General features: G+C 41.8%; 1 protein-coding gene across 4 annotated transcripts in view; it reads left to right on the forward strand.

Moving 5' to 3' along the window:
• Window positions 1–18,760, forward strand: part of SAMD12 (sterile alpha motif domain containing 12) — a 174,696-nt gene extending 155,936 nt beyond the window's left edge. For 2 of the 4 annotated variants that reach the window (XR_010996590.1, XM_068182448.1), the window contains one exon: window positions 15,811–18,760. Coding sequence is in view for 3 of the 4 variants with exons in the window: in XM_068182448.1 (XP_068038549.1) it covers window positions 15,811–15,833 (23 nt within the window). In the remaining variant the exon portion in view is untranslated. Of the gene's footprint in view, window positions 1–9,081; window positions 9,182–12,644; window positions 12,676–15,810 lie in introns of those variants that run through there. The other 2 variants (XM_068182429.1, XM_068182439.1) reach the window with 2 other exon arrangements.
• The last annotated feature ends 7,731 nt before the right edge of the window (window positions 18,761–26,491 follow it).

Here is a 26,491-nt window from a genome sequence, read left to right on the forward strand (position 1 = left end):
GATTTTTATGTAGAGAAAAGAGAGGTCCAATAATCAAGGAACCTGTATGGTATTAATGGGGAAACTGGTCAACAGGGCACAACTTCTATTCCAGTCTTCTAAAACCTTTATCTGGTCCTTAAAATCTCAAATAAAATGTTACCACAATTTATAGCCAGCACTAGAGTTAACAGTGATTTATCATAACTTGGTATTTAAGCAGGGAGTCTTGGTCATTCCCAGCAAAGTCAGTAATTCTGCTGCCATGCAGAGATGCAAGCACCAGGCAAGCTACTATCAGAAGCCTCCATTTCAGGGAGACTGTTTTTCACCTTTGTAGTGGTTGTCATGGTCTTCAAAAGGCAAACTTCCCAAATGAATTCTGTCTCTCACAATAACTCCTATAAAACATTTTTAGAGTGTGCTGTTACACATCAGTATGTAAGAATTGCACTGTGTTACTCAAAAAAATCTGTGTGTCTTCAGATCAATGTATTGAGCCTTGGTTAACTAGAATAGTTTTGTTACTTTTTTCACCCTCAGCTCTGTAGGTGCAGCACAGATCACAGTTCATTTTCTCAAGTGTTAACTGAGATTATGGTTGGAGAGGTCAGTCCATTGGATTAGATGATCACTTTAGGTCCCCTCCAGCTGAACTATGCTTTTAGTGAAAACCTTGCTCTTCTTCATCACTAAATCAAATTTTGAGGTTCCATCTATCTGCAGGTATGTCCCAGATTTCTTGGTGTTCCCACTGTATCCAGCAATAAGGATCTCCTGAGAACATTCAGGTTTAGTGCTGGGGACGAGAGGCAGGACCTGGCTCTGCACTGTGTAGACAGTCTGCAGACATAAATAGTTAACAGCAGTAGGTGTCTAAAAATAGTTGAATGAATCTGGGCCACACTTTCATTTGCAAGACCTTTGCTGGTACAGCAGCCCAAAAATACCAAGTGTGGTAGGTAGACTTTGAGTTGCATGTCTTACATAATATAAGTAACTAATGTTGTGTAATGGGGAACAGATATTTTAAAAAATCAGCTGCTGTGAACTGTAGTGGTGCTTCTGTCCTGGGCTTTGGTTTCAGAATTGATCCAGATCCCTACCACAGATTTTAAAGACCATTTGGAGAGATCCAATTGAACCTTGGCTGTCAGAACGCCTTAGTTTTAGAGGAAAAGGTTATCAAGCTTTCAAAAAACCTCTTAGAGGCTGCTGCAAATGTTTTGGAAGCCAAGTGTCAGAAAAGGGGGCAAAAACATGGTCTCAATACAGTTTTTCATGTTGGATCAGGTGAACTGGAGTTGTGTAAAGATATTAGCCACTCAGTCCTGAGCTAATATCCTAGTTGCTTGTCCTGCGGGCAGTCTGCTCTGGGAATAGGGGTCGTCTTCTTTAAAGGTCATTGCAAGTGATATCTTGGCATGATAGTATTCATGAGCTGCTGGATTTGTAGAATGTAGGTATTTAGTCCTAATCACGTGTGGTTATTTTATATATATGTAGTCATGATTAATCGATTTTATGTGATACATATGTATATATATATATATATACAAATATATACATCTATATATAAATATATATATATGTTTCTTGTGAAATTTTAGCTAGAGATATTGTAGACATGTAGCTTGTCTAGATTCTAGACACAGAACCTGTCTATATTTTGCATTTATTGTGTGAAAGTGTTTTTAAAGTGCTGTGCATGCTTCTGAGCACCTCATGCTGTCACAGCAGAGATGATGGCTGTCTAGTGATAGACACAGTGAACTCCTTTGTTCATGGGCAAATGAGTATGTGATTGTGCAGTTGGTTTGTAAAGCACACCTGGATGAACAGCACTTGATAGAAGCAAGATAATCACTGTTCACTAAAATTTGTTTTAAGGGCATGTACATATACAGACTTTCATTTCTGTGTATTCTACTCCAAATCAGTATCATTAATGAAACTGAATAATTTGCTGTTAGCTGGCAATGTGTTTTCTGAGTAGCTAATTTTAAATATCAGGACTGTAACTGCAGTGCATATTTTCCCCACGTAATTTCTTTAGAAATGGCATATGCCCCATTTGTCTAATCTCTACTTCTGTGGTTACAAAATAGCTAGGTTACATAAAAACAACTAAATTACATATTTGCATACAATACTGCTGTGGCTCTGCAGAAGCCATTTTGGGCTGTTCAATGCTTACAGTTTCTTTCATTGAAAGGGCTTGTTATTTCACCAGCAGCACTGCAGAGTTGTTCCAGTCTTTGCTTGGAAACATTTTTTTCATCATTCTACTCCAACTGCTGCATATGAAGTAAATAATATTTAGTAAAATAATTAATAAAATACAATAAACCAAAGTACTGCTGATGTAGTTTTCTTTCTGCCATTTAAACCTATGGGATTTTTTAAAGTTGGATTTCAGAATCTTTGGGCAGAAACCAGCCTTTATTTAAGTGTTTGAATAGCACAGTGGGACCCCAATTCATGGCTGTGCACTGACAAAGTAACACTACTAAAAATACTTTGCAGAGTTGGGCCCTCCAGTAGCAAAAGAAAAGTCAGAGAATGCATAATTTGAAGAAATGCTCTGGCTGTTGCCAGTGGGTCTGCTGTCCCTATTGTTATTTAAAACCAGAATTAGCTGTGCCTGTTATCTACAGCACAGTCTATCCATTTGCAGCCTGCTGGCTTCATTTTTTATTACCTTTCTAAATCTAGTTAAACATCTATGTTCTTTAAGAGACCATAGTCAGCATTTGGGGAGACACAAGCCAGGACTCCACCTTATGAAGACTCAGATTGCAGAGCTGGCTAAGAGGCTCCTGCTGCTGCCTGTGGCCATTCCTCCCGCTCCCTGCCAGGACCCTGTAGCCATGGTGGAGCTCTGAGGCAGATCTGGGAAGTAAATTCGTTTAAAGCCTTGGTCTAGCTTTTCTGATGGGCTTATTTCACAGGTCCATTGTATTGTGCAGCAGTGTTTTGGGCCAGCAGGAGGGCAGTGGAGGAAGGGAAGGGAAGGAAAGACTGGAGAACTGTCTCCGCCACTGAGTGATTCATCACATGGAACTGTGCTCCCTGTATTGTGTGCATGCTGAAAGCACAGCCATGGTCTTGAGCCCGCAGGCAGAAGGCAAATCTCTTTCCATTGCTTTAAGGTACAAAAAGAAAGCTGGTTTAGAAGTGAACAGAATGACTCCCATCAGGCACCCCTAAGGAACACTGAATGTGCACACTCTTAACAGCAGAGACACCAAAACGCCATGAGGAGTTTGCATAGGTAGGGATATTCCCAGTCTCAGCATTGCATAAACCACGTTCTTTAGCATAAAAAGCTAGAAGACACATAAAAACTTGTTTTCTAGGAGAGAAGGGTAGCATTGGATCACCTTTTTTAAATACCAGATACAGAAGTCTTACCTCTTTACCAGCGATTTCACAGGTTATTTCCTGATGATATTCTTGAGACTGAATCAGAAGCAGAAAGGCTTTTTTAAAAGCTTTTTTTCTTTCTACATAAAGCCATTAGTATCTGCAAGAGGAAAATCTGGGGTGGATTTGTAGCAGTGGATTTAGAAGTGCTTACTGGAGTGGCCTGGTCTGTGTAATAGCAATGAACAATAGTCATATGCAATGAAGAAATAAATACCTTTCATCTATGTCAGAAGATGTAATTTCCTGAGACATTAGAATGACTTTCTCATTTGGAATCTGGGCCCGGAGGTTAGACAAAAGTTCTTGTTGGCAGGTAGTGCCCAATGATCACAGAGACATCTCCTGGATTCTGCATGAAGGCCACAGATACAGTAATCTCATGGGATTCTCTAACCAGAGAAAACTGGAAAAAACAGAGAGCCCTGAGCTGCAGCAGCATGTTGTAGTTACACCCTAGTGAGGTGAGATCATTTCTCTTTGTAATCTCAGAATGGAAAGCAGAAGCTGAATGATAGTGTCATTAAGAAGTTGATATTTAACACATTTACAGCTCTCCCAGTTCCCATACCCCTCAGGGCCAAACTTCAGAATCCTCAAATCTGAGGATTTTCCAGAAAAAAACCTTTTATTAGCAAGGCAAACTGGCTATTCCTGAACATCTCACACTGTTTTTCAGATAAGGCTGCTGTTCAGTTTTGCAGTCTCTGCAGTGTCACAGCTTCCTTTTTATGTCCATTTAGGCATTTTATGAGAACAGTGTTTAAATAGTGACTCTTCAGGAACTTAGGGCATAGATCCTCCTAGCTTACCTCTTAGCCAACCAGTCCCAGCATCTATTTCTTCGTGATTCACCTAGCCTTGTCCAGCCTTAGTGGGGATGAGCAGCAAATAAAAAATCCTTGAAGGGTGTGTTAGAGGTGATGGAGAACAAGTTTAAAAATGGCTTAACAAAAGACGTTCTGGTTGTGTTTATTCTTGGGCAGTGTGCGGTGGTGGCTGGGCTTGTGAAACAAATCTGACAGTGTGCCTACCTGAGCCAGGTGACAGTGAGGCCACTGGAGGATGGCCATTGTCTCATGAATGCTGAGCACGTGTTGCTTGCTCCTCTCTACTGGCAGTGCACGGCGCTGCCCTGTGTTTGCCACGGGGCGAGGGCACGCGGGCAGGCACAGCAGAGCATCTGTTCTGCTGCACATCCAGACGCCCGTTCCCTCGCAGTCCTGTGTTCACAGAGGCATGCCCTTAATTACCCTAAACAGACAAATGCATGATGCAGACTGAAAATTCCAGACATATGGACATGCCAGAAGTTTTGTGTCTCTTGTGGGTGAGGCTTTAGAAATGTCTTGAGGGGTTACCAAAACTTTTTGCTATCCTGGATCTGCTTTTGAATGATGTGTCAGCACTTGTTTAAGATAAATATTGAAAGACTTGTAGGCATCATCAGAGAAAATTTTCACAAGTAACTTGGAAATCAAAGTCTTGTTGACTTTAATGAGACTTTGGTGTGCAAATTACTTGAGGGTTTTTGAATATCTTGTCCATCTTCTTTCTAGCCAAAATCTGTTTTATGCTCCAGTGGCAGAAATCCTTCCTTCCTTTCTTCCTTCCTTGAAGCAAAAATTTAATTGGGATGCTTACTCTTCTGGCACTGAGAGAGGACTACCACAGCCCATTACATATTTTTCCCTGAGTTTTGAGGCACAAAAGTTTGTCTGCACATGAACTGTGATAAACTGTTTGACCTGAGATAAAATGGTAGAACTTTTCCAGTTACAACTGCTTACCAACCTAATTTCCTACCTCAGCTAAAATATGAAAGGTGTTTAATAACAAACAAACCACTATTTTTGTTTACTCAAATTTTATTTACCTATGTGAATTTCTTTTCATTTGTTCATATATTCCAAGTGGAAATGAAATCAGTGGCAAATCTAAACAATTTGGCAGCATAGGCACAATAAATTAATCTGGCTACAAAATGACACCAATAGTGCTTAGTAAATAATTCCTCTACAAAACTTAGTACTTTGTGGATTTTTTGTGGGAAAAATCTCATTATCTCAGTTATGTGGATGAATTTTTAAGAAGATTATTTGGTGTGTAATTTCCTTGTCAAATTCCAATATCCAAGGCCTCAAAGGAATTTAGGGCTCTTATCCCTCACTGGAATCTATATCGTTCTTGATATCAGTAGAAATGTAAGCATTAAACGTGCTAATCCTGAACATTGTGGTACCTACACTTCACATGCTAATTGGAAATTGTAACAATCAAATTAGACATGAAGTTGCAATTCCTGTCACCTCTTGTTTGCCATTTAATTGGTGGATAACTACTCTGAGCTCATCATTCAGCCTTCTTGGTAATCAGAGAAGAGAGGAGCTGCCAAGAAACCGTTTATCCAATATGACAAGTAGGTAGGTAGGTGGGTCACTCTTCGAAGGGCCCTGTCTTTCTCCAGTGCTTGTGGAAGAAGCCCAGATAACAGTGTAGGCTGGTTGCCTGTCTAGGACAGGTGGAAATGTGTTTGCTCAGTCACTGCACCAACTTCAGAGCCAAGTGAGCTGGTGCTCTGCACAGCAAATTGCTTCTCATAGCTCAGCACAGGCAGGGATGGACTCTCCCATCCCACTCCTGTCTGTGTTTTGTATTTATCTAGGGTTCCAGTCTGCAATTATGCCTGGAAATACCCAGCTGGCTTTAATCAGACTATCTGCAGAAGTTAAATGAATCATGTCAGAAATCCAGACAAGCTTTATTTATTTACATCTCTAACCTTAAAGACAAGCTTCCAGGTGGGAGAAAGATATGCTGTATGTCTTTTTTTTTTTATGCTGTTCCAGTTTGTGCAGAACAAATACGTATTTATTTAACTAGACAGCAAAGGGAAGTCTAGCGATCTGTGATATGGCAGATAAGGCCTTTGCCTTAACCACTGAGATGCTGTTCTGCTGCATGTTTCACTTCCTTGCATCCATCAATGCATACTGTTATGTTCTACAAGCAAAGAATCTGAATGATGAATGAAAGTATTTTTCCTGGTATGACATCTAGCCCCAAACCCTTATCTTTAAATTGTAGCAATGCCCTTCTGTCTGACTTGTAAAGGTCAATTTCCTCCTGGTATTGAATTATTTTCTACCACCAAGTACATTGGTCCCATCCTTGATTTACACTGGGTATGCTCTGCTACAGCACCTGAGAATGTGTCCCAGCCCTGGGTGCTGGATGCCCAGCCTGGCCAGTGATGGTGGCACATGAGGGTGAGGATGGGGAGTGATCATCTTCCTGAGCCTGGGCTTCCTTGGGAAGACAGACAGGACAATGTGGAGAATTCCAGCAGGTCCTGCAAAATGTCCCACAGGACATGGCTGATACCACTTTGTTGGCAAAGGGAGAGATTACACTGCGTTTTTTTTCTTGGGAAGGCAGCAACCACACACAGCATCATCTTCACAGCATATGGTGTGGTCTGTCACCATTTGTATACATTTCTGTGCAATCATCTTTTCAGGAACATGTGCAGGATTCAAAAAGAGACTGAAGAATATGCAGGTGCTTTGGATAGCCTCCAAATTAAAATGATAGGAAACGGGCAAATCAGAGTAAAACACAACTTGCAGCCAGTCAAAGAATCCCTGTGCTGAACAGGGACTTCCCAAAACCATGAATGACTGAATAGCTCATGCATTCTGAATACTGGCTTGCTTTGTTTTATACATGTCAGGTTTCCACGACTGACTTCTTTGCTTGGCTCTGTGGTCAGTACAGCCCACATAATTTACTTAGACTTCATGCATTACTTAAGAACTTCTTTGATGCAAACTGCCCATCCTTTGTTTATCAAGCCCTTCTGCCAAGGCAGAAGCATTACTGGCATTTAGGATCTCCTTTGGGAATGCATCCAGATACAGTCTTAGTAATCACCATGGGGACTCTTCAAATGTGGTAACTCATTTTGATCACTGTAGTTCACTTTCCAGCTGTTTAGACAGAGACATGAAACCTGATGTCCAGAGGGAGAGCCCACTCTGCTGCCTCGACACAGCATCAGTCGTGGGGTAGAAGAGGATCCCTGCCTTGGGTAGGACCTGCCCTCTCTGCAGCTTTCCCTGAGCTTGGTCCTGCAGCTGGGAGAAGGCGACCAGGTGCCTTCTATTTGATTTTATTTTTAAAACAGTAGTGGCATATGCAACATGCTAATTGTTTTGTAGACCTTTCTGAGGATGCCTGGGAAGACTTGGTCACAATCAGATTGATGAGGCTAAAATAGCAGCTGCTTTTTTCCTGTACAGCCCAGTGGTTGTGGAGGGCCATGATGGATTGTTAACATTGATAGTCCAGCAACTTCACTTTCAGTAAAGTACAGTTTTGAGATAAAATCAGACTTTGGGCCGGATAAGGAGAAGGCATCATTGGCATGCTGGAGTATGTATTCCAGAAGCTTCCTCAAACCTCCTTTCCTCAGGAGCCCCACATGGCTCTGACAGCCTGAAGCACTTGTTGCTGGAGACAGGAACTGGACAGACATCACCAGTGCAGCCTTGTAACTCTCTTTGTACTTAACTAGGAACTGTAAAATAAGGCCATGTCTTTTCACTGAGGTATTTTGAAATTCAGGCCTTTTTTGGTGACATGTTTAGACACTGTGTCCATGGGAATAGTAATAATTATTTTCCAGATGGAGGTTGGACATTGTGCATTAAATGAGGTGGTGGGGCACATGCTGAACTGCAAGAATAAAACAAGTACCAAATGGTACCAAAATGCTCTTTGTCTGCATTCTGTCTGTTTGGTGCTCAGAGCAGTGCAAGGGTCCTGGAGAAAACGGTGATAACACAATGTGGTAATACAGGTAAAGGGTATATATTGATTAATTCCTGCAAAAAGCTAAACAAATGTACTTGTTCATCTAACTAAGGGGTGGGGACTGGTCTTGTAGGTTTCATGATGCATTTTTGTTTTGTTGTGTGGTAAATGTGTGTATGCATGTGTGCAGTCCTTTGGTGGTTTTTGTAGGTATAATTTCCCTTTTTGCTTGGTTAATCACAGAATGGAAATTTTCATTTCAGGGAATCTCACAGTGAATATCTCCCTAAAGGTGGATAGTTTGTTCCACCTATTAATCCTGCATAAGCTCTGCATAACCAGTGAGGGAGTTGTAGCTTCAGAGAGTTTCCAAACCCTTTTGCTATAATGTTTCCATTTTTCCAGTGAAATCTTTAGTTTCATTTGATTGTGTTTCTTAATGTATATTTCACTGAGAATCCTAAAGCAAGTAATAGGATGATATAATGCACAGAGTTGATAATGCACAGAATAATTCCCAAGTGCTGCTGCATGTATCTGAGCAGGGTAGGCTTGAAAGTGTGCTGCAGAATCTGCAGAGCAAAGGCAAATACAGGTTCCAGCTGGTGATCGGAGCAGCCACCAAACCACTGGGGACTGTGTGGTTAAGCACCTTACGTGCATGCTGAAGATACCACTAAAGGCTATGTCTTCTTTGAGTTCACTCAGTTTGTGCAGTTCTTGGAGCTTCATTTTAAAACCCAGTCTCTCGAGGTGAAAGCAATAGATTTGCAAAGGCTCACAATGCAGTGCAAATAGCTGTGCAGAGCCACAGCGTGGGGAATGCCATTCATCTGTGACAGCCTTTTTCACTTCATGCAGAGCACCCCAGAAGAACTTGGGAGACCAAGAGCTGATTACAGCCAGGCAGTGAGAGGGATGCATGATAAGGCATAAAGTCAGCAATCTCATATGCATTTTCAGTTTCAGACAGCACCAGATAGGACTGTTGGACTCCTTAGCATCACATTCCTTTAAATCATTGCTTGCTACAATTTGCGTTTCTTGAGCAGAACGCTTCAAGAAAACCAATTCACTGTTCACAGTGATAGGTAGGTGAGCAGTAGATCGAGAGACTTTTTTGAAAGAACCTATAAGCATTAAGGAAGCAGTTGAATATAATTTCTCAAAATATTTTAACTGCTTGTTAATTCAAGGATATCATCATAATCTGTTGAATGCAAGTGTTTTTCTGTTTTCTTTGAATGTTTGCAGCAGCAGGTGGGTGGTGGGGTGTATGAAGCATCTTGAGATGAATGAACCACTTTGAAAGAAGAAAGAATCTCTCCTAGGATTTTTCCTGATTTTTGAACCAAACTTCTAAGCTTGGGAAATTTTTACAAGCTGGTTAGGCACAGGCATAGAAAGGACATAATTTCTTGGGACAGATTTTTGTCCTGAGGTTTTCAGATTACACTGTAAAATCAAGTTCAGAAGACATAAAAGTCTTTTAAGATATTTTTTAAAACAAGGCTAGAGTGTGAGCTGAAGCACTTTAGAGAGTTGTCCACCAAGAACTCTGATTTTTGAAAGAAAGGGCAAAGAACCAAAATTCCTGCATAAATCGTCTGTACACAGAATCAATGTGTCCTCATTTTGTTTAACCTAGTAAAGTTGCTGAGAGATTTGCTTTGGTAAGGAAGCTGAGGTTGTGTGTGACTCATGAAAAGACTCTTGGCTACTCTGACTATTTGATAGCTTTGAATACCTTAGCAAAACACATTTTGGACAACTACATTTTCAGCCCTTTCTGTGTGAACCAACTGTGTTCCACAGAGCAGCTGCAATAACCTCTGACTAATTGTCTTTTCAGAAGGTTACCTGCTGAGAGCATCTGCCACAACATCCATTCTCTCAGAAATGTTTCATTCTCAGAATTGCCTGATGCAGGCTGGAGAGCCCAGCATCACAGGCAAGAAGGGAGTTATCTCTTGAGACAGAGCACAGGGAATGGGATTTGCCTGACCTTGTTGAACGTTCATCATCTGTCTTAAAACTCCAAGCATCCTGTCTAAACTGCTTTGAAAGGCACCCTGAAGCCTTCCTTGAGATGAGATGTGCCATTGATCTGAACAGCACATCTGGGAGTGAGCCAGGATCCCACACACCCACGTACTCACTGTGCCTGAGCAGGCTGTCCCAAGCTGTTTTCCAGCTGCCCCCTCCAAGCCTTTGTCTGGGCCTGGGACATCAGTGAGCAGTGTAGCAATATATAAATAACACCAAGGAGTTTATTGCTTGTAATGTCATTCTCTTCCCCAGATCTCATGTGGGAATATTTATTCAGGAGTGTATTTATGGTGATGGTATCAACAGATATTAAAGCTCTATCCAGGAGGATTAAGAGTACCTGCTTATGGGAGCAAGTTGTCCAGAAGAAGAAAAAGAAACCTTGAATTTATCCTAGTAGAAATAGCAATTAATATGTCAGCTGCTGTTTGTTTTAAGGACTCTGCTCTTGGAGTCTTGTGATGATACATCAATGTCCCTGATAATTTCAACAAAAAATTTTTTTCATGGTTGGGTTTTATAGTTAAAAACAAATATGTCCTAACTGTCCCCTAAAAAAGTATGTGTGAAGGGAAGATAACATTTGATTCTATGCATTTTTGGCTTTTACAGTTATTTTGCATGGACTCATTAAAGAATATCAAACGCTTCGGATTAGGATTACTATGTTAGATGCTCTAGGTGTTGTGCTCACAGACCCACTTTTTCTGTCAAAGGTACTCCAAAATCAAAATCTTGGTTTCTTACTTGGCAACCAAATTAAAAATACAAAGTGAGAAGAGACTTCCTTCCTAAAAATTGACAGTTTTATCAAAAAGCATCCACATGTCTGTATTCTCTCAGCTGCTGGGTGTTGCATTCAGTCCCTAGATTAATGTGCCACTGTTTAACACAGGCTGCTGGGCTGTGGCACTGTCTCTTCAGCCCTGAGGCTTGACTTGCAGCCAGTGTGGAGCTGCTGGGATGAGAGGAGGGGTCGGTGGGTGGATGGAGGGGCTGGGGGCGGTGCTTTGCCACCCACTCGCTGCTGGCTGCACACATGCAATTGTTTGAGGTAACCTTGCATCTCTGGCATTGTTGACTCTGGTTATCAGAGACCTGTTAGGTAATGAGGATGTGCAGCAGGAGCTGCATTTACCTGCAGGTTAAAAGAACCAGTGCTGTTCTCCACCCAGAGCAGGAGTGGCATGGCTTTGTGATAGAGTGAAACCCAATGCAGGTACAACTTCATTGGTAAAGTACAGCGGTAGATGGTTCCTGTCCCTGCCAAGGCTGCCCCATGGCAGCACTTCCCAGACCCTGCCAATTCTCCTTCCACCATGGTGACTGACTGGTATCAGTAGCTCCCCAAGGTGGTACTTTCATTTTACTTGAGACTTGAACTTCCATGAGCCTTACAGAGACATCTCATTCTCTCGAACACCTCAGTGTCAATAATAATTCAATGCACAATAAAGAAAAGGGTAAATCTATGAGTGGGCTGCCAGGCATTTTCTTTTATCAGTGTCCAAAACTCTTCAGTGGTAATGGTATCTGTTGGGGGCCCCAGAGCTGGACACACACACCATCTGGAGTACTGTGTCCAGCTCTGGAATCCCCAGTAAAAGAAGGACATGGGCCTGTTGGAGTAATTTCAGAATCACTAAATTGATCATGGGGCTAAAACACCTTCCCATGAAGGCAGGCTGAGTTGGGGCTGTTCAGCCTGGAAGAGAAGAGGCTCCAGGGAGACCTTATAGCACCTTCCATTACCTTAAAGGGGGCTACAATGAGGCTAGAGAGGGACTTTCCACAATGGTGTGACAGGAAAAGGAGCCTTAAACTGAAAAGAGCAGGTTTAGATAAGGTTTTAGAAGATGTTCTGTGCTGTGAGGATGGTGAGGCCCTGTGAGGGGTGCAGGTTGCCCAGAGAAGCTGTGGATGCCCCATCCACAGTGTCCAAGGTTAGGCTGGATGGGGCTCTGATTAACTTGGTCTGGGAGAAGGTTCTCTGCCCATGGCAGGGGAATGGAACTAGATGATCTACAAGGTTCCTCCCAACCCCAATCATTCGACAGTTATATGAACTCTAATTAGTTAATAGCAAGATGCAACAAGTCAGCAGTAATGTACAGCATATTAAAATGTCTCAAGTGACATGAGACATGTGAAGTGAGATACCTATGTCCTTTCTAACACAGAAAAAATATTTCTAAATGAAGCTGAATGCAGTTTTTCACAGACTCCAAGGAATAGATGGTAGAAGGATGTTTGGAAATAGACATTTTTCATTATAATCCTGTGTGTGAAATGTGCTGACTTTAGAAATATAGTATAAAATTAGTTCCAGGAGAGTAAACCTAGCAAAGATAATAGATGCTTGTTTTCTTTGTTAGAATCCCTCAATTATGGAAATGTGGCAAATAGGTAATACCTCTAGGTTGAGTTTAATTAACATGTGTTTAAAATTAATCTAAAATATGTCCATTTCTCAGACAAAACTCACACAGCACAGATACTCAAAAACTGAAATACATCTCTGGCTTTGAAATGATAGTTGTTTTCCTACATCAGCTTCTTGAAAATGTCATGTGAGATTAGATCTGTTCACTGTTGTGTTGGTAAGCATAGACACCCCCTGCAAAGGACAGTCTTTGTTTGCAGCTTACTGTCTCAGGCTGGGTTTTCAAAAGCAACTGCTCATTTGTGATACCTTTCATAAAGATCTTTACTTTCAGTAAACATTGGATATGTGCTGTTATAAAACCAGGGTCCTTGGAGGAGCCTCCGGCTAGGCACAAAAAATGGCACAAGTATTGAGGAAGAATAGGTGCTTCTAAAACCCTGTTCTCAAAAGACAAAGTGAGAAGAAACAGGCTAGATGACCACTAAAGCCTGAGTTTGCTTGCTCTAAATGCAGAGCCTGACAGAACCACTACTGTCTGCTTGCTCAGTGTCGCCACTTGTATCCGGACCCTCTGCATGGCTCAAAGTGGTTGTGCTCCCTCTGTGGTGTGGATGGAGCTCAGGTTGGGATCAGTTCCATTTCTCCTCATTCATGGGTTTCTGTCTGAAGGGCCAGCTGGCTCATTTCAAACTTAAGTACAAGTACAAGCTGATGACTGGAGACAATGGAGATGATTGGGGAAGTTCAGCATGAGTGCAGTCCTGAGGCCTGACCTGATATAATTAGCCAGTTTACCCATTTTATTTTAGTCCTCCAGCTCTGTGGCTGAGCAAGGTATTTTCCATTGCTTGGGAGAGCTTTTGAAATTTTCCCTTCTTTCCAACAGATGAGCTCAAAGAAAGAGAGACGGGCCTTTGTGAGACAGGCTTGTCTCCACTGATGCTACACAGATGGGAGACATCCTCTAATTCACCTGAAATCAAATACTTTTGAGATTAAGTACCTGTTTGCTGCTCTCCAATTTTAAAACCTCCCCATAGATTTGCCCTTTGTCTTCAAAATTGCTTACCTCACCATTGCTTTCTTTTCTGTCTTGGGGATACAGTCAGTTATCTCTCTAGACCAGCTGAAGGCTCAAAACCTTCCCGTATGGGATGGTGTGAAATCAGTTGCTGGGTCCGAAATGTGCATCTTTCTCAGGTGACTACTGATGTGGGCATCTCATGTAGTAGATGACAGTAGGTAGTGTTGGGAGCACTGCCCTAGAGAACCTGGAGGATAAAAGCAAAGCAGCTATAAAAACAGAAATCAAGAGTAGCACTGTAATCAGGTAAATATGCCCACATAAGGAACGAAATAATTAAGGAAACTGGTTTTTACTGTTTCTCTATTTCATAGGGCATATTTATACTCAGGGGTCAAGTCCTCATGGCAGGGAGTGGGTGGTTTTTTTAGACTTGTGCAATACCTACTGATTTATCATCCCATCCTTTCTCTGCTCAATCAGACCTTCATGTCCATTGCTACAAAAGCTTGGGGTTGGTAGAGACAAATATGGACAAAGTGACAGCTTGGCAGAGCCAGTCAGCCCACACCCCACAGAGAAGAGCCTACCAGGAAGGATTTTGAAGGCATGAGAAGCAGGAATGCACTGCCAGCTTGAGTTTCAGCTGATGTGAATGCTGCTTTGGCAGCATCAGTATCCTGTTACCTTCACAGTTAGGAATCTGGCCCCAAAACCCCAACAATCCAGCTCTTCCCACACATACAGATACATGCATTCATGAAATAAGCAGGATGTCAGCTGGAAAGGGTGCAAAGCCCATTCTGACGAGTCCCATCCCAGCACTGCCGTGGTCAGAGATCTGGTCCGTAAAACAGGTGATGGGTGAGGGCTGTGTGATGAACAAAGCTGCATCCCAAAACATTTTTGTGGTGGCCTTGGTAGTGCTGGGTTAACACTTTGACTCAATGATCATAAAGGTCTTTTCCAACCTAAATGATTCTATGATTCCATGAAATAATATGGTGAACTTGTCTCTGCATGGCTCCTCAGCCCCAGAAGCTTGAGCCTGTGATGGGTTTACAAGCATTACACACTGAATTAACAACTGAATGTGCTTCAGTGTGAGCAGTTCTGCATAGGCACTCGTCTCCTGTTCAGAAAGGCAGAACAAGGAGCACAAATCCCCTTCAGAAAATGTACAAGCTTAAAAATATTTCAGTTGGAAGAGGCTTCAGGAGATGGTTCCAGTAAATTGTGGTCAAAGCAGGGCCACATCAAGTTGTGTGGGGACTCATCTGGTTGAGCTGCAGATATTTATGTAGGTGGAGGTCCCACAGCCTGTTCAGCCAACTTGGTCTAAAAGGTAACCACCCTCACTCAGATGATTTTTTTTTTCCTTGCATCTGGAATATCTCTTGCTGCTTCTTGTGTCCATTGCCTCTTGTCCTTGTGCTGTGCTTCTCAAAGGAAAGTTTGGGTGAAGGGGAGGAGAAGATACAAGTAACCTCCACATTCTCTTCCTTTATGGTGTGATGGCTGTACACCTCTGCGAGGGCTTTCAGGCAGGGAATAGCAGCCACCAACACTGAGTGTGCTGTACTGCTTAGCAGGGGAAAGAGAAACTCTGCAACCTCCTCATTATCTTATGGGGTGTGAAGGGGGGAATGATATGGGAGAGCTGTTTTCTATGCACCAATGGCCAGTTCTTACCATCTTAGCCAGCAGAAAGGGTGCAGGAACATCAAATACTACTTGAGCATTTGGCAGAGCCTTTCCAGCTTTTGGCTATCAAGCCTTCAGTAGTTAATGCAAATCCAACCAAACAGAAGAGGCCTGCTCTCTGGGACTCAGAATACAGGAAGAATATGCAGTGCCTTCACATGAGGCAATAAAATTCAAGTAGGATTTGTTAAATCATGCAAATGATTGCTAGTCTGCACTTATTATTTATCTAAGGAATGGATTAAGAGTTTTTTGGTTGGTGAGTAAAGTTGATTAAAAAAAGTTCTAGGGTCACAATATATATTCTAGGAGTACATTTACTAAGCTCAAACCTGACTTTTTTCATTTTAGTTGAAATGCATGATAATTTCTTTGCTCTGTCCTATACTCACAGTCTGGTTTTGGATTTCTATTTTGTTTCTCACAGCCCCAGCAGAGAGCTCTCCGTAAATATTTCCAGCCTCTAAAGCTGCTGTCCTGCCACTTGATATGAAAGTGAATTTTCCTTCATGAAAAAAACCACAATAAATGGCGCTGCCAGAAGATGACCATGGAGGATTGAAGACAAACTTGAAGTAAAATCAGCCCACTCAGCTGATACATTCTGGGGAGACCTGGTTTGCTGTGGAGTAAATATGTGGTGCAAAATATCCAAAATACCTAATTTGTTGAAAATGGTCATTGACAGACCTTTAGCTGGAAAATTTCTTCCAGTCTTCATCACTGTGCATAACTTTTGAGTTCCCTTTAGGGGACTGTCTATGCCCTTCACTAGAAGTCCTGTTTTAGCATGGCAACTACTGGATTCTTTTATTATGTATGCAGATGGCATGATGTTTTAGGAAAAATTTACAACAATTCTCCAATCTCAGTGGATATGTTCACAATATTACACCCTGATAGGAATGTAAACGTCTTGTATGTGTTAGTTTTGCAGTCAAATGGTATTCTGTTAAACAATATCGGCACTTCATATGTGCTTTTCTCACAGAACTAGCACAGTCCATATATATATAATGGTCCTTTTTTAAAATACTGAGGATATGTTTCAGTGTTTGTGCTGAGACTGCATCCAGACTGAAGCCCAGTACTAGCATCCCTTCACTGATTCACAGTAGGTTGTGTAGATAGATTTGCTCGTGGCAGAGATGTGACTTCTTTTATCAAGACTTAAAGAACAGCTGTCACAGAGGTAGCCAAGAACAGGGTAGTTTGAATGAGCTGTAGGATACTGTGTCTGCTCTCCCTCTCACCCACCAAAAGCAAAGGTTTTGGCACACTGTTTCTGGTGTGCCAGTGTGTTTTCTAACTCAGCGAGGGAGAGGCAAGGGAGAGAGCCTTTCTCAGACATGTATGTGACCCTGGGTTTGGTCTGCAATAAAACCAGAATAAACTGGAAGAATTCAGGTTCTTTATGCTGGCCACCACTTATGTTTTGGGCAGGGCTGGGAAATTGTAGTCCAAACCAAACTCTCTAAAAAGGTAAAGTGTAAGACTATACTTCTAAGGAGCAAGACACTCCCTTTGGAGAGGGCAGATTTCTTCATTAACTTTTTCCACTTTCTACTCAAAACAGTATTTTGGTAGGAACTGGGAATAAGCAAATGGTTCCAATAAGCCTTTCAATATACTGTAGCAGGCTCATGACTGTTGCATTCAATCTGAACGTTGTTTTTTGTTCAGTCTTTGAATGGCTGACCTCATCACTGGTTGTATCACAGCTGGCTGTGGTACTGTTTCTTCCATGGGGACTCAGTGGAATTAGTGTCTGTCCCTTACATCAGGACCTTCTCGGCACACTCTTTATAATGAACTGATGTCATCAACATAATGAGGGGGCTTACCTCTTTGTTCTTTCTTTCTTTAAAATCAAAGGTAGCTTTTTTGTGTACTTAAAGACTGTCACTCTCTCCAGCCTGAGTAGAGTTGCAGTTAGCATTTATTCTGAACTCTGGGTGAGACAAGGCTGTGTGAAGATGCAGTGATGGAGAGAATGTGCAGTTAGAATAAGTCACGGGCACCTTTCTGGAGGAAGCTCCTCTGTTATAATTCTTAAAAATTATTGTGCAGTTCATTGCTAGAGAGAGGAAGGTCAACCACTGAGGGTTGCCTGTACAACAAACAGATAATTATCTTCAGGGTTTAATTTTTTTTTCAGATGGTTATGGGCTTAGGTTTCAGCTCTCCACACATCTCGGATTCAGCATAGTGGATACTTCTATAGTACTCAGTGCAAACGCAAAATACTATTACTGGTGACAAAGATTTTCAGAAGTTGCTAATGATTTTTTAATAGTTTGAGTCTTTCCATGGATTCTCAAATGGAGCTCCCAAGAATTACAGAGTAGTAAGCTTCTATATTCTCTTTCTGAAAATCCTAGTCCCTAATTTCAAATTAATAGGTGTAAAAATTCTCCTTAAAACATAAGGATCTTTGCCAATTGCATCATTTGCACTTTTTAGAGCTTTTCATAGGGTTGCAGGTTGGAATCTGATACCAATAGAGCCGGCCATGTGCATGGCACAGGTCCATTGTAAGCTTCAGCAAATTTTACAGCTCTTTCTGCTACAGGTTTAAAAACGCACTCTGACAACTGCCATCAATTTCATGTTGGTAAAGCAATTAAAAACAAAATGCTTTGATTGATATGTTAAATTAAAAAGAGAATGCTATACTTCTACAGTAGGAGTTCTCTTATTTTACTGCCCGGTGAAAAAATCCAGAATAATTTGAATGATAAAAGAAGAGTTTATCAGAGAGTGTTATCTTAAAAGGGTGTATGAGAAGAAGTTGCGTTAGGCAGAGAGCCACTAGAAGCTTTTTTTGTATCAATGTTAGTTTTGAACATCTTCCAGTATATGGGCATGAATTTAGATGTGTGCACTTATCCTGTTAAAACAGTTTGTTTTAAAAGCTTCCCAGGATTTTAGCTATGGTGACCTAGAAAAGCAGTGTTATAGGCCCTGAGAAATGTGAAAATCGAGTCCAGACCCTTGAGTAGCCAGACTCGGAGAGACGTCTGCTGTAGGTGCCTATCGGACAAACCTCCCTTGAAGCTGGCGTAGGTGTCCACCCTGCAGCCAGCCTATGCATGTGGATAACTGCAAGCATAGCTCCCCTGAGCCCCGTGACACTTCTCACGTGTGTAACTGTCTGCCAGAGCCATAAGGAAATAACTGTACTTTTTGGCTTGTATTTAACTATTCATTGTGTTTGGATTTTTTTTAATCACTGTTATTCTCCCAAAGTAGGCCATGCTTCCTCAGGGATATTTATGAAATTGTTCTACATCTCCTGAACAACTATCTGGATCCCAGCATATTCTTCTGAAAACTTTTTAATATAAACAAACATGTGGGAGAGATCTTTGTTCTTATGAATGGGGGCAGGTACTGTGTTCTCGGAAAGGCTGTTGAGTGCAGACAATCAAGTCTATTGCATTTTTTATGCTGAACACCTTATTAATACCAGACATATCCGCTTTTGCCTGGGTCGCAGGCACAGTTCAGGGGAAAGAATGCTTTATCTCTAGTCAATAAATCATTTATGTTGAGAGTGCCAAAGACCAAGTCAACATGAAAGGGAGCAAATAAGTTATTCCGGCAAAGGAAGTGAATTTAAATATGCTCAGAGCCATTAGTTTGCTGCAAAAGAGTGGAAGACTAATGCTATTTTCATAAAGCAGCCATTATCAGCCTGTGGAGATAGATAAATTCATAAAGGCTGTGCTGCTGTTACATTGATCACCACTTATTATCTCTGAGGCAAGGCAGGGTTGTGACCAGGACCCTGTTCCTGTGCAGACCTGCAGCTTTCCTCCCAGCCCAGAGCCTCGCCCTGCTGCCACGCTCACCTGGTTTCTCTGTGTCCAGGTTCAGCATCAGACCCGCTAAGAATCCCTGCCAGAGCTCAGCCTTTCCGAGTGCTTCACACTGTGAGACGGCCTCCACTAGAAACCTGAAGGAATTGCTCACCCCAGAGAGCACACTGCAGCTGAGATCATCCTTTGCACCGTTTTGTTCCTCATTCTTTTTATCTGGGTGGCTTTTTGTGCCTGAATACCTGCCATTTATTCTGTTAAGGGAAAGGCAGCCTTCCGAGAGGGGAGTTTGGCATGGCAGTGCTGTACCAGTGAGTCCACTGCTTCCTGTCTCTTCCTTAGGGTAAGTGTTGTCACTCAACTGCAGCTGCAATGTCATTGAGGAAATGAAACCATTAAAAATGACAAAATTCTAGGTTTGCCCTGAATTTTCAGAAGACCCCATGCCAGACCCTGGCAGACTTCCATTGACACTACTCCATTGCAGGCTCCAGAGATGTGTTGATTAGTGCCAGCCAAGGAGCCAACACTGAGGTGGCATTTTTTTGTGATCACTAAAATGAACCTCCCTCCACCTGCCACAAAACCAAAAGATCTGCATTTTTCAAAATAAAGCAAAGTAAAACCCTGCATCTTTCACATTGGTCCCCTTTAACAGTTACCATCTCTGCCATCAGAGTCTCCTTGAACAGCCCTGCTGCAGGACTGCAGTTAACCCTGGTATATATAGGCTGTCAATAAGATTTTAATTTAAAAAGAGAAGGTCCTTTGGTATAATTAAAATTGATGGGTGAGGGGAAAATATGACCAGCATTACCTGCAACCTCCTGTAGTAAAATTCAGGAAAGTAATCTGGAGTGCAAAAAAACCCACCAAGATAATATATGGGTGATTAGGCAGGCTCATGAGGATAAATCAGCTAGTAAGGAAAGTAGATGCTTAATGAAGGAAGCCAAAAATGTATGGGAAGTCCGTGGCAAATAGGTTAGGGCTGGTTACACCAAAGACTTTACATATATCCTAATAAATGCCCAAAGACTTTACATATATCCTAATAAATGCTGCCATAGCAAAGCTAAGTGTGATGTTAGACAGGCCCAGCACAGAGATTGTTCACACTACATTGGAAATCCAACAAATAGTCTTGTTTTGTATTTGAAAGCAGTGGAAGGAGGGAGTCAGATTACACATTAAAATGTAATTCCTCCTACTCCATCAGTAATTACAGGTAATATTAAGCAGTGACTATCCAAACATAATTTTAAATTTGTAGAACCATTAACTGAATCCAAAAGTGAAGGAAAAATTTGCCTAGGACTCCTCAGAACCAGAAAGCATAAAGGAGTCTTCAAATGACACTAGACCCACAATAATTCAAAAGAATGAGTGGTTTGATACAGAAAACTATAGACTCATTAGCTTCCTATCAGTCTTAGGCAAAATCATGGAAAAGTTGATATGGTGTAATCATTGGAGCAATTAAAAATTGATAAAGTCCTCCATATTATTTTTATAGAACTGTATCATGCCAAATAAACTTCCTATTATTTTTGTGATATCAAAGGATTGTTGAGAAAAGAAGCTCTGCTGGCATACTATACTTAGCCTCCTATAGAGCATTTGATTCTGATAAAGAGCAAAATAGCATAATGCAAAATCAATATCACCTATATTTAATGGATTAAAAATGGATTACAGGCTAATCACAAAAAATAGCTGTAAATATGAATTATCCTCACTGAGACTATTTCTGATGAGCTCCTCCCAAGGTTTGCTCTATTTTCAGTATACCCTCCAGGGAAAGAGAAAATAACTGTTGGCAACAGCCAGAGATGACAAAAACAGGGGCACAATAAATAATGATCTGAGCAGGTCAGTAGTGGAGAATAACCTGGAGGACAGAAAAGTTAAAAATCCAGGAGAGATGGCAGCAAGTCCAACTTAGTAGCATGGGGAGTATGTCTGCAATAATACAGTGGCTGTGAAGATGTAATAAATTATCTGTTCAGCATCAGCCCCAGAGATGCTCTTGCCAGCTGGGATGTAGGACCTGGCTGTAATGATGCCATTCCAGTTTGTTTGGTCACTGTCAGTCTTTCAAAAAAGGTATCAACAACTTGGGAAGATTATTTTCAATAGTTCCCAGTGTCATTCAAGGGCAGGAAAACAGGTCTTATTATAGTGTCAAACTAATGAAGCTCAAGCTATTAATTTATCAGAGGCAATTTGAAGAGGTGACTTGATCTCCATCTGCAATCACAATCTTCTACCCGGGCAGGGAAGTACTGTCTGAAGGCAGGTAGCTCTTCTATTTAGAAGAAAAGGGAATGATGTGCTCTGCTGGTTGGAAACTGATATCAGGCTAGAAATTAAGTGCAAATACTCAATAGGGAGGATGATTACCAGTGGAGACAACTTACTCAGTTACCTGGTATGTTCTCCATCACATAAAGTCTTTAAATTATGCAGAGTATTTTTCTAAGTCAATAAGCTCTACCTCAAACTGCAGCAATTACTGGATGAAGTTATTAGGCAAGTGTTATGCAAGGATTAGACTAGATCATCAGATGTAAACTTCTGAATTAAAAATATCCTGAAGTTTCCAATATTACAGGAAGGCAGGGCAATCTATATCCTTTTTTTTTTTTCTCTCCCACAAAATGGTATTAATTTAAACAGCTTCTCTGGAAAGCTGTGCATTTGGTATAAGCATCACTAGGTCTGCTCACAGTTTAAGTTTCTGCTGCACATAATTAAAGGAAGAGAACTGGACAAGAAAGGACAACATAACCCTTGGACATACCAACAGTCTGTAGCCTTTCATTGATGGCAGCCTGGGACAAAATGCTGCCTGCAAATGATGGGGCCATGTGGATGTGTAGTCAAAGCAAGGCATAACAGCTGTGGGTTTGCCTCTTAAGGAGGTAGCATCTTGCTGGCAAGAAACAGATTTTCATGCCTGCAACAACTGGCAGAGAAGCTGCAGTGCTGATGGAGAGGGCGATGGTATCACTGTGCAGCTGAGCACGGTGCACAGGTTCCTTGCTTCAGAGACGGCAAACTTCTGCTCTCATGAGGAGCCCCAGTGGAGCTGGTTAATAAAGCCCTGGAAGTGAAATTACATCAGTGGGATTACCCAGAGAAATGACAGCTGCTCCCAGCAGTGGGTTTTTGCCAGATTGGGTCCTGTTACTGTTGGCTGGTTTGAATGTTGTACTTCAGAAATAAGCAGAGGAGTACTCGGTGTCTGATTCCGCACAAAACCGCTGTCGGTGTGCACAAGGCAAGTGTGAACCACTGGACTCATCTTCCATGTGCTTCATCAAGTAGTGGGGAAAGCACAAACTGGGATGTACACTCTAAAGAGTAAACAGCTCACGCAAACAAGGGAAACTATAAAAGCAATACTTACTGCAGATTGGTATTAGACACCTTGCAGCTCTGGAGGAGAGTATTCCGTGACAGGCATGGCCGGGGCCAGCTGGGCAGGGAAAAAGCTGAACTGGCACATGACTGTAACATCTTCTTCTGCCATAAGAGTAGGACTAACAGCATTATCACAGCTCAGGCTCAGACCAGGCTCAGTCTAAGAAGGAAATTAAAAGCTTCTTTCTGGTGCTAATTCCAAATATCTAAATAGTTTATCAGAAAAAAAAAAACAATTCTCTGTAGTTGTTACACCTCTAATCACATTCCTTCGATTAAGCATTTGCCTTGAATTTATCTTTTTAATATTGTGAGTCACCAAATTAAATAGCAAAACACAGGGGTTTTTTTATAGCAGAGAGATTGGTATTGTAGCAAAACTGCATGTAAGCAATAAGAAGCTGTGCAGGGAAGGAAAAAAACCCTCAGATTGTCCTATCAGACGCTTAGGGGACTTGCTCAGTTGGTTGGGTTTTTTCCAATATTGAGAGGGCAGCTTTACATCTAGGCAGAAGTTTTCCTTACTGAGCCAGGCTTTGTTCTCAAGAGCAGATAAAGAAATGTTTGGAGTCCTTTTAGCACTTTGTCTGCTTCCCTTGTATGTAAGAGGCTCCTTCTCTGCACTTCTGAGAAAGGTGGGAAAGAGACTAAGTGACAGTAGAAAAAGCACAGAGGGACAGGAGCTTCCAGCCTATGCAAAACATCTCAGCATGAGACTCACATCTCACCCTTCTGCCCTGAATCCAGCACCACAGGCCAAGGGGAGGAACAGAGCCATGCTGGGCTAACCCACAGGCAGAGCACAGGGTTCTGTCTGTGCTTAGTGGCTCCTGCAACTATGGCAGGACACATTTCCTTGCAGGACTGTACAATCCCCTGGTGATGGGAATGACCAGCATTTCCCCAAAGAGGATGTGTCCTCTGAGGAGAAGACTCCTTTGCTTTGCACTAAGCTGCAGGGATGCTTGGCAAGGCTAAGATTTGTATTTTTAAATTTCTCACAGAAAATGCAGAATCTGAAGGTGGCAGGGCAGTACTTTGGGACATACTGGGCTTTGCTTTAAGTTTCTTGTAGGGACTGCAGCTACCTGGACCTGCCTTGAAATTATTGTTTCTTTTTCACTGTCTGGGTAAGATGGGAGGAATGCCTGCCTGGCTCTGAACACCATAAACCAGCAAAGGGGGCTCTAAAATTGGGGTCCTCTGCTTTGGGGAGTTGAATTTAAGGTTGTTTGAACATGATTCTGAGGAAAGCAGGCAGCTGGAATTGCAGTTGCACCTGAGTTGTCTCCAAAAGCTGCTTCCCAAAAAGGAGCCTATGGACAGAATCAGATACCAGGCTGTGCTGGTGCAGCCACATTGGCCGCTGATGATGGACATGAGCTGCAGGGAGTGAGAGGGAGGCTGGGATCGAGGTCCTGGGAGAGCTGGTCACCTGATGCAGGATGGCTGGATGCAGAAAGGCTGACTGCAAGCCCTTGGCCACGGTCAAAACAGTCACTTGAAGCCAGCAAGTCGTGTCTTGTCCTGCTGCCTTTGGACGCAGTTCTGGTTTAGATTCACTAAGGAAATACTCTAAGCCAGTGATCTCCTTTTAATGTTAACTTGGTTGATAATCTAGGAAGATGCCAGCACTCTAATGCTTATAAAGTGACACACTGTTATTCCCAGTACATCTATAGCTGAACTTTTTAATGATGGAGCCAAATGAGGTGGCATGAGACAAAAGTGTGCCTTTTTGTTTGATGTACACTGCGTTTCCCCAGGCATCCAAGGTGTTCAGCTGCACAGCAGTGCTTTTTTCCCAAAACAGAACTTATCATGCAAACTAATTTTTAGTATACAAAGTGGCCATGACTTAATTCCACCTTACAGCTTTTGTATTCAGTCTTTACTTCCTTCTGTTTTCAAAAACCAACAAAAAATAAAGCCCAGGCGGGAGGGAGGAATTCTTTTAAACAATAAAATTAAAACTAATATCAAGTTTTTGGTATCTTTGAGCATGATCTCTGGAAGCTTTGGGTATCTGCTTTATCATTTTGTATATTTGACAATTTTGTACTCCGCATTGTTTGACTTCATTTGTGCATGGCAATGTATTAAAACATGGAATTTTTATTATACAGTAAAAGTATTTTGTTTGATTTAAATAAGGTCAAGCTTGATCCAGGTCATGAACAGGAGGGAAAAAAAGCCCAGAGTTTTTGCTAGCAACAACTCTCACCTGACAGTCTGAGCATTCTCATTCAGGTAGTTTCCAGCACCTGAAGGTGGGCAGAGATTTTTGCCCACCCGCAAGTCTTCTTCCCCAGCTGTGGTCCCTGGGTCTGTGCAGTGATTTGCTGCATGGGTGCAAGGGTTGCCTAAATGCAGCACATCACAGCTGTTACCTGAGCAAAGGGCTCTGCTCTGCTGGGCAGGGTTTGGGTGTGAATCTGGACCAATTCTTCTGATTTTGCTTTAGTGCAACAGCGAGCAGACACTGCACATGGTGAGGAAGAATTCTCCTTTCACTGCCTTTATTTCTCAAGACTTGGGGGATGCCCTTGTCAGCAGTGAAGCAACCTCTAAGGGGACCAAGCTGCAAAAGAAGCAGGTACTAGACTGTTTATGCTGCGAGGCATTTCACTTCCATCCCACCAGCCCCATTTGTTCTCAGTATTTATGGCATGCAAGCAATTTCAAAGTCAATGGATTAGGTGGTTTTCACAAAATTGCTGAAATGATGAAATTCCAGCATGATATTATGCTCTTCTATATATGTGGTTTTTTTCTTTTCAACCATAATTCTGAATATTCTCATATTTGTAAGGCAGAGACTGATGAAATGTTTTGGTCAAACACAAAACACTGGATTCATACAAAATAGTAGAACAAAATTATACAGTGTAATCTATAACTGACAAAGTCAAGATAATTTGTCATCTAAAAAAATCATAAATCATGTTTTTTATTTTAACATCTCATGATGGGATTGCAATTTACTAAATTCTGTTTATATCTTTAAAAAGCTTTTTACTCCATAAACCTTGTCAGTGAGAAGAATATGTTAGCAGGGAAAGCTCTGTTTTTGAACAGATCTGTGCATGTTACTTCTTGGGCTGAGGGAAATTAGAACAATAATACAAGTAAAGACAAAGTTGCTATGTCACATAACCCTTTTCACCATCAGGGTCTCCCTAGGGCTTACAGTGGTGCCAAATTATTACAACTCTGTGTGCTGCACACTAGGATTATTTCCATTATAAACAATATGCCACCTAAACCAGATCTGCTTTATAATGAAACAGCAGCTGTCATGATCATGAAATATTTCTCCCTGGTGACAGAGAAAATATTAGTTGAAGCTGTGGACAAGGCGTTTCCATTTGTGCTCGTTCGGGTTGAGCGTTACAAATCTTGGGGATGGGGTTGCAGTTTCTTTACACACAGTTTGTTACTCAGAAACTGTCAATGGAGTAACCAGTTGTACAGTTCATTTTTCCTGGTCATTTTCCTTCCAGTGACAATTAGTCCTTGATGAAACTTGCATGACCTTGTGTTATACCCATGTACATCCTGAGGACCATCAAAACTTACCTTACCCTGAGGATCTATCAGGCTTTACAGGCCCAAGTTGTGCTTCTTGGAATGATGCCTTAAGTTGTAGCTTAAGATCCTTGGGCTCAATGCCATGTCCCTGTCCAAAAATTGTATTCTTGAACTAAGATTGTGTTAGCTGAGCAGATCTGTGCTCATTTGAGCAAAGACTTCTGATGTGAGCTCATATCCTGAGTCCATAGCAAACTCCAGAGAATGAAGTCCAAACCCTAGAAACACACAGGATATTCCCAATCCCACTGTTGAAGTTCCCTCACATTG

Source organism: Anomalospiza imberbis, chromosome 1 (genome assembly GCF_031753505.1).
Source record: "Anomalospiza imberbis isolate Cuckoo-Finch-1a 21T00152 chromosome 1, ASM3175350v1, whole genome shotgun sequence".
Classification (NCBI taxonomy): Eukaryota; Metazoa; Chordata; class Aves; order Passeriformes; family Viduidae; genus Anomalospiza; species Anomalospiza imberbis.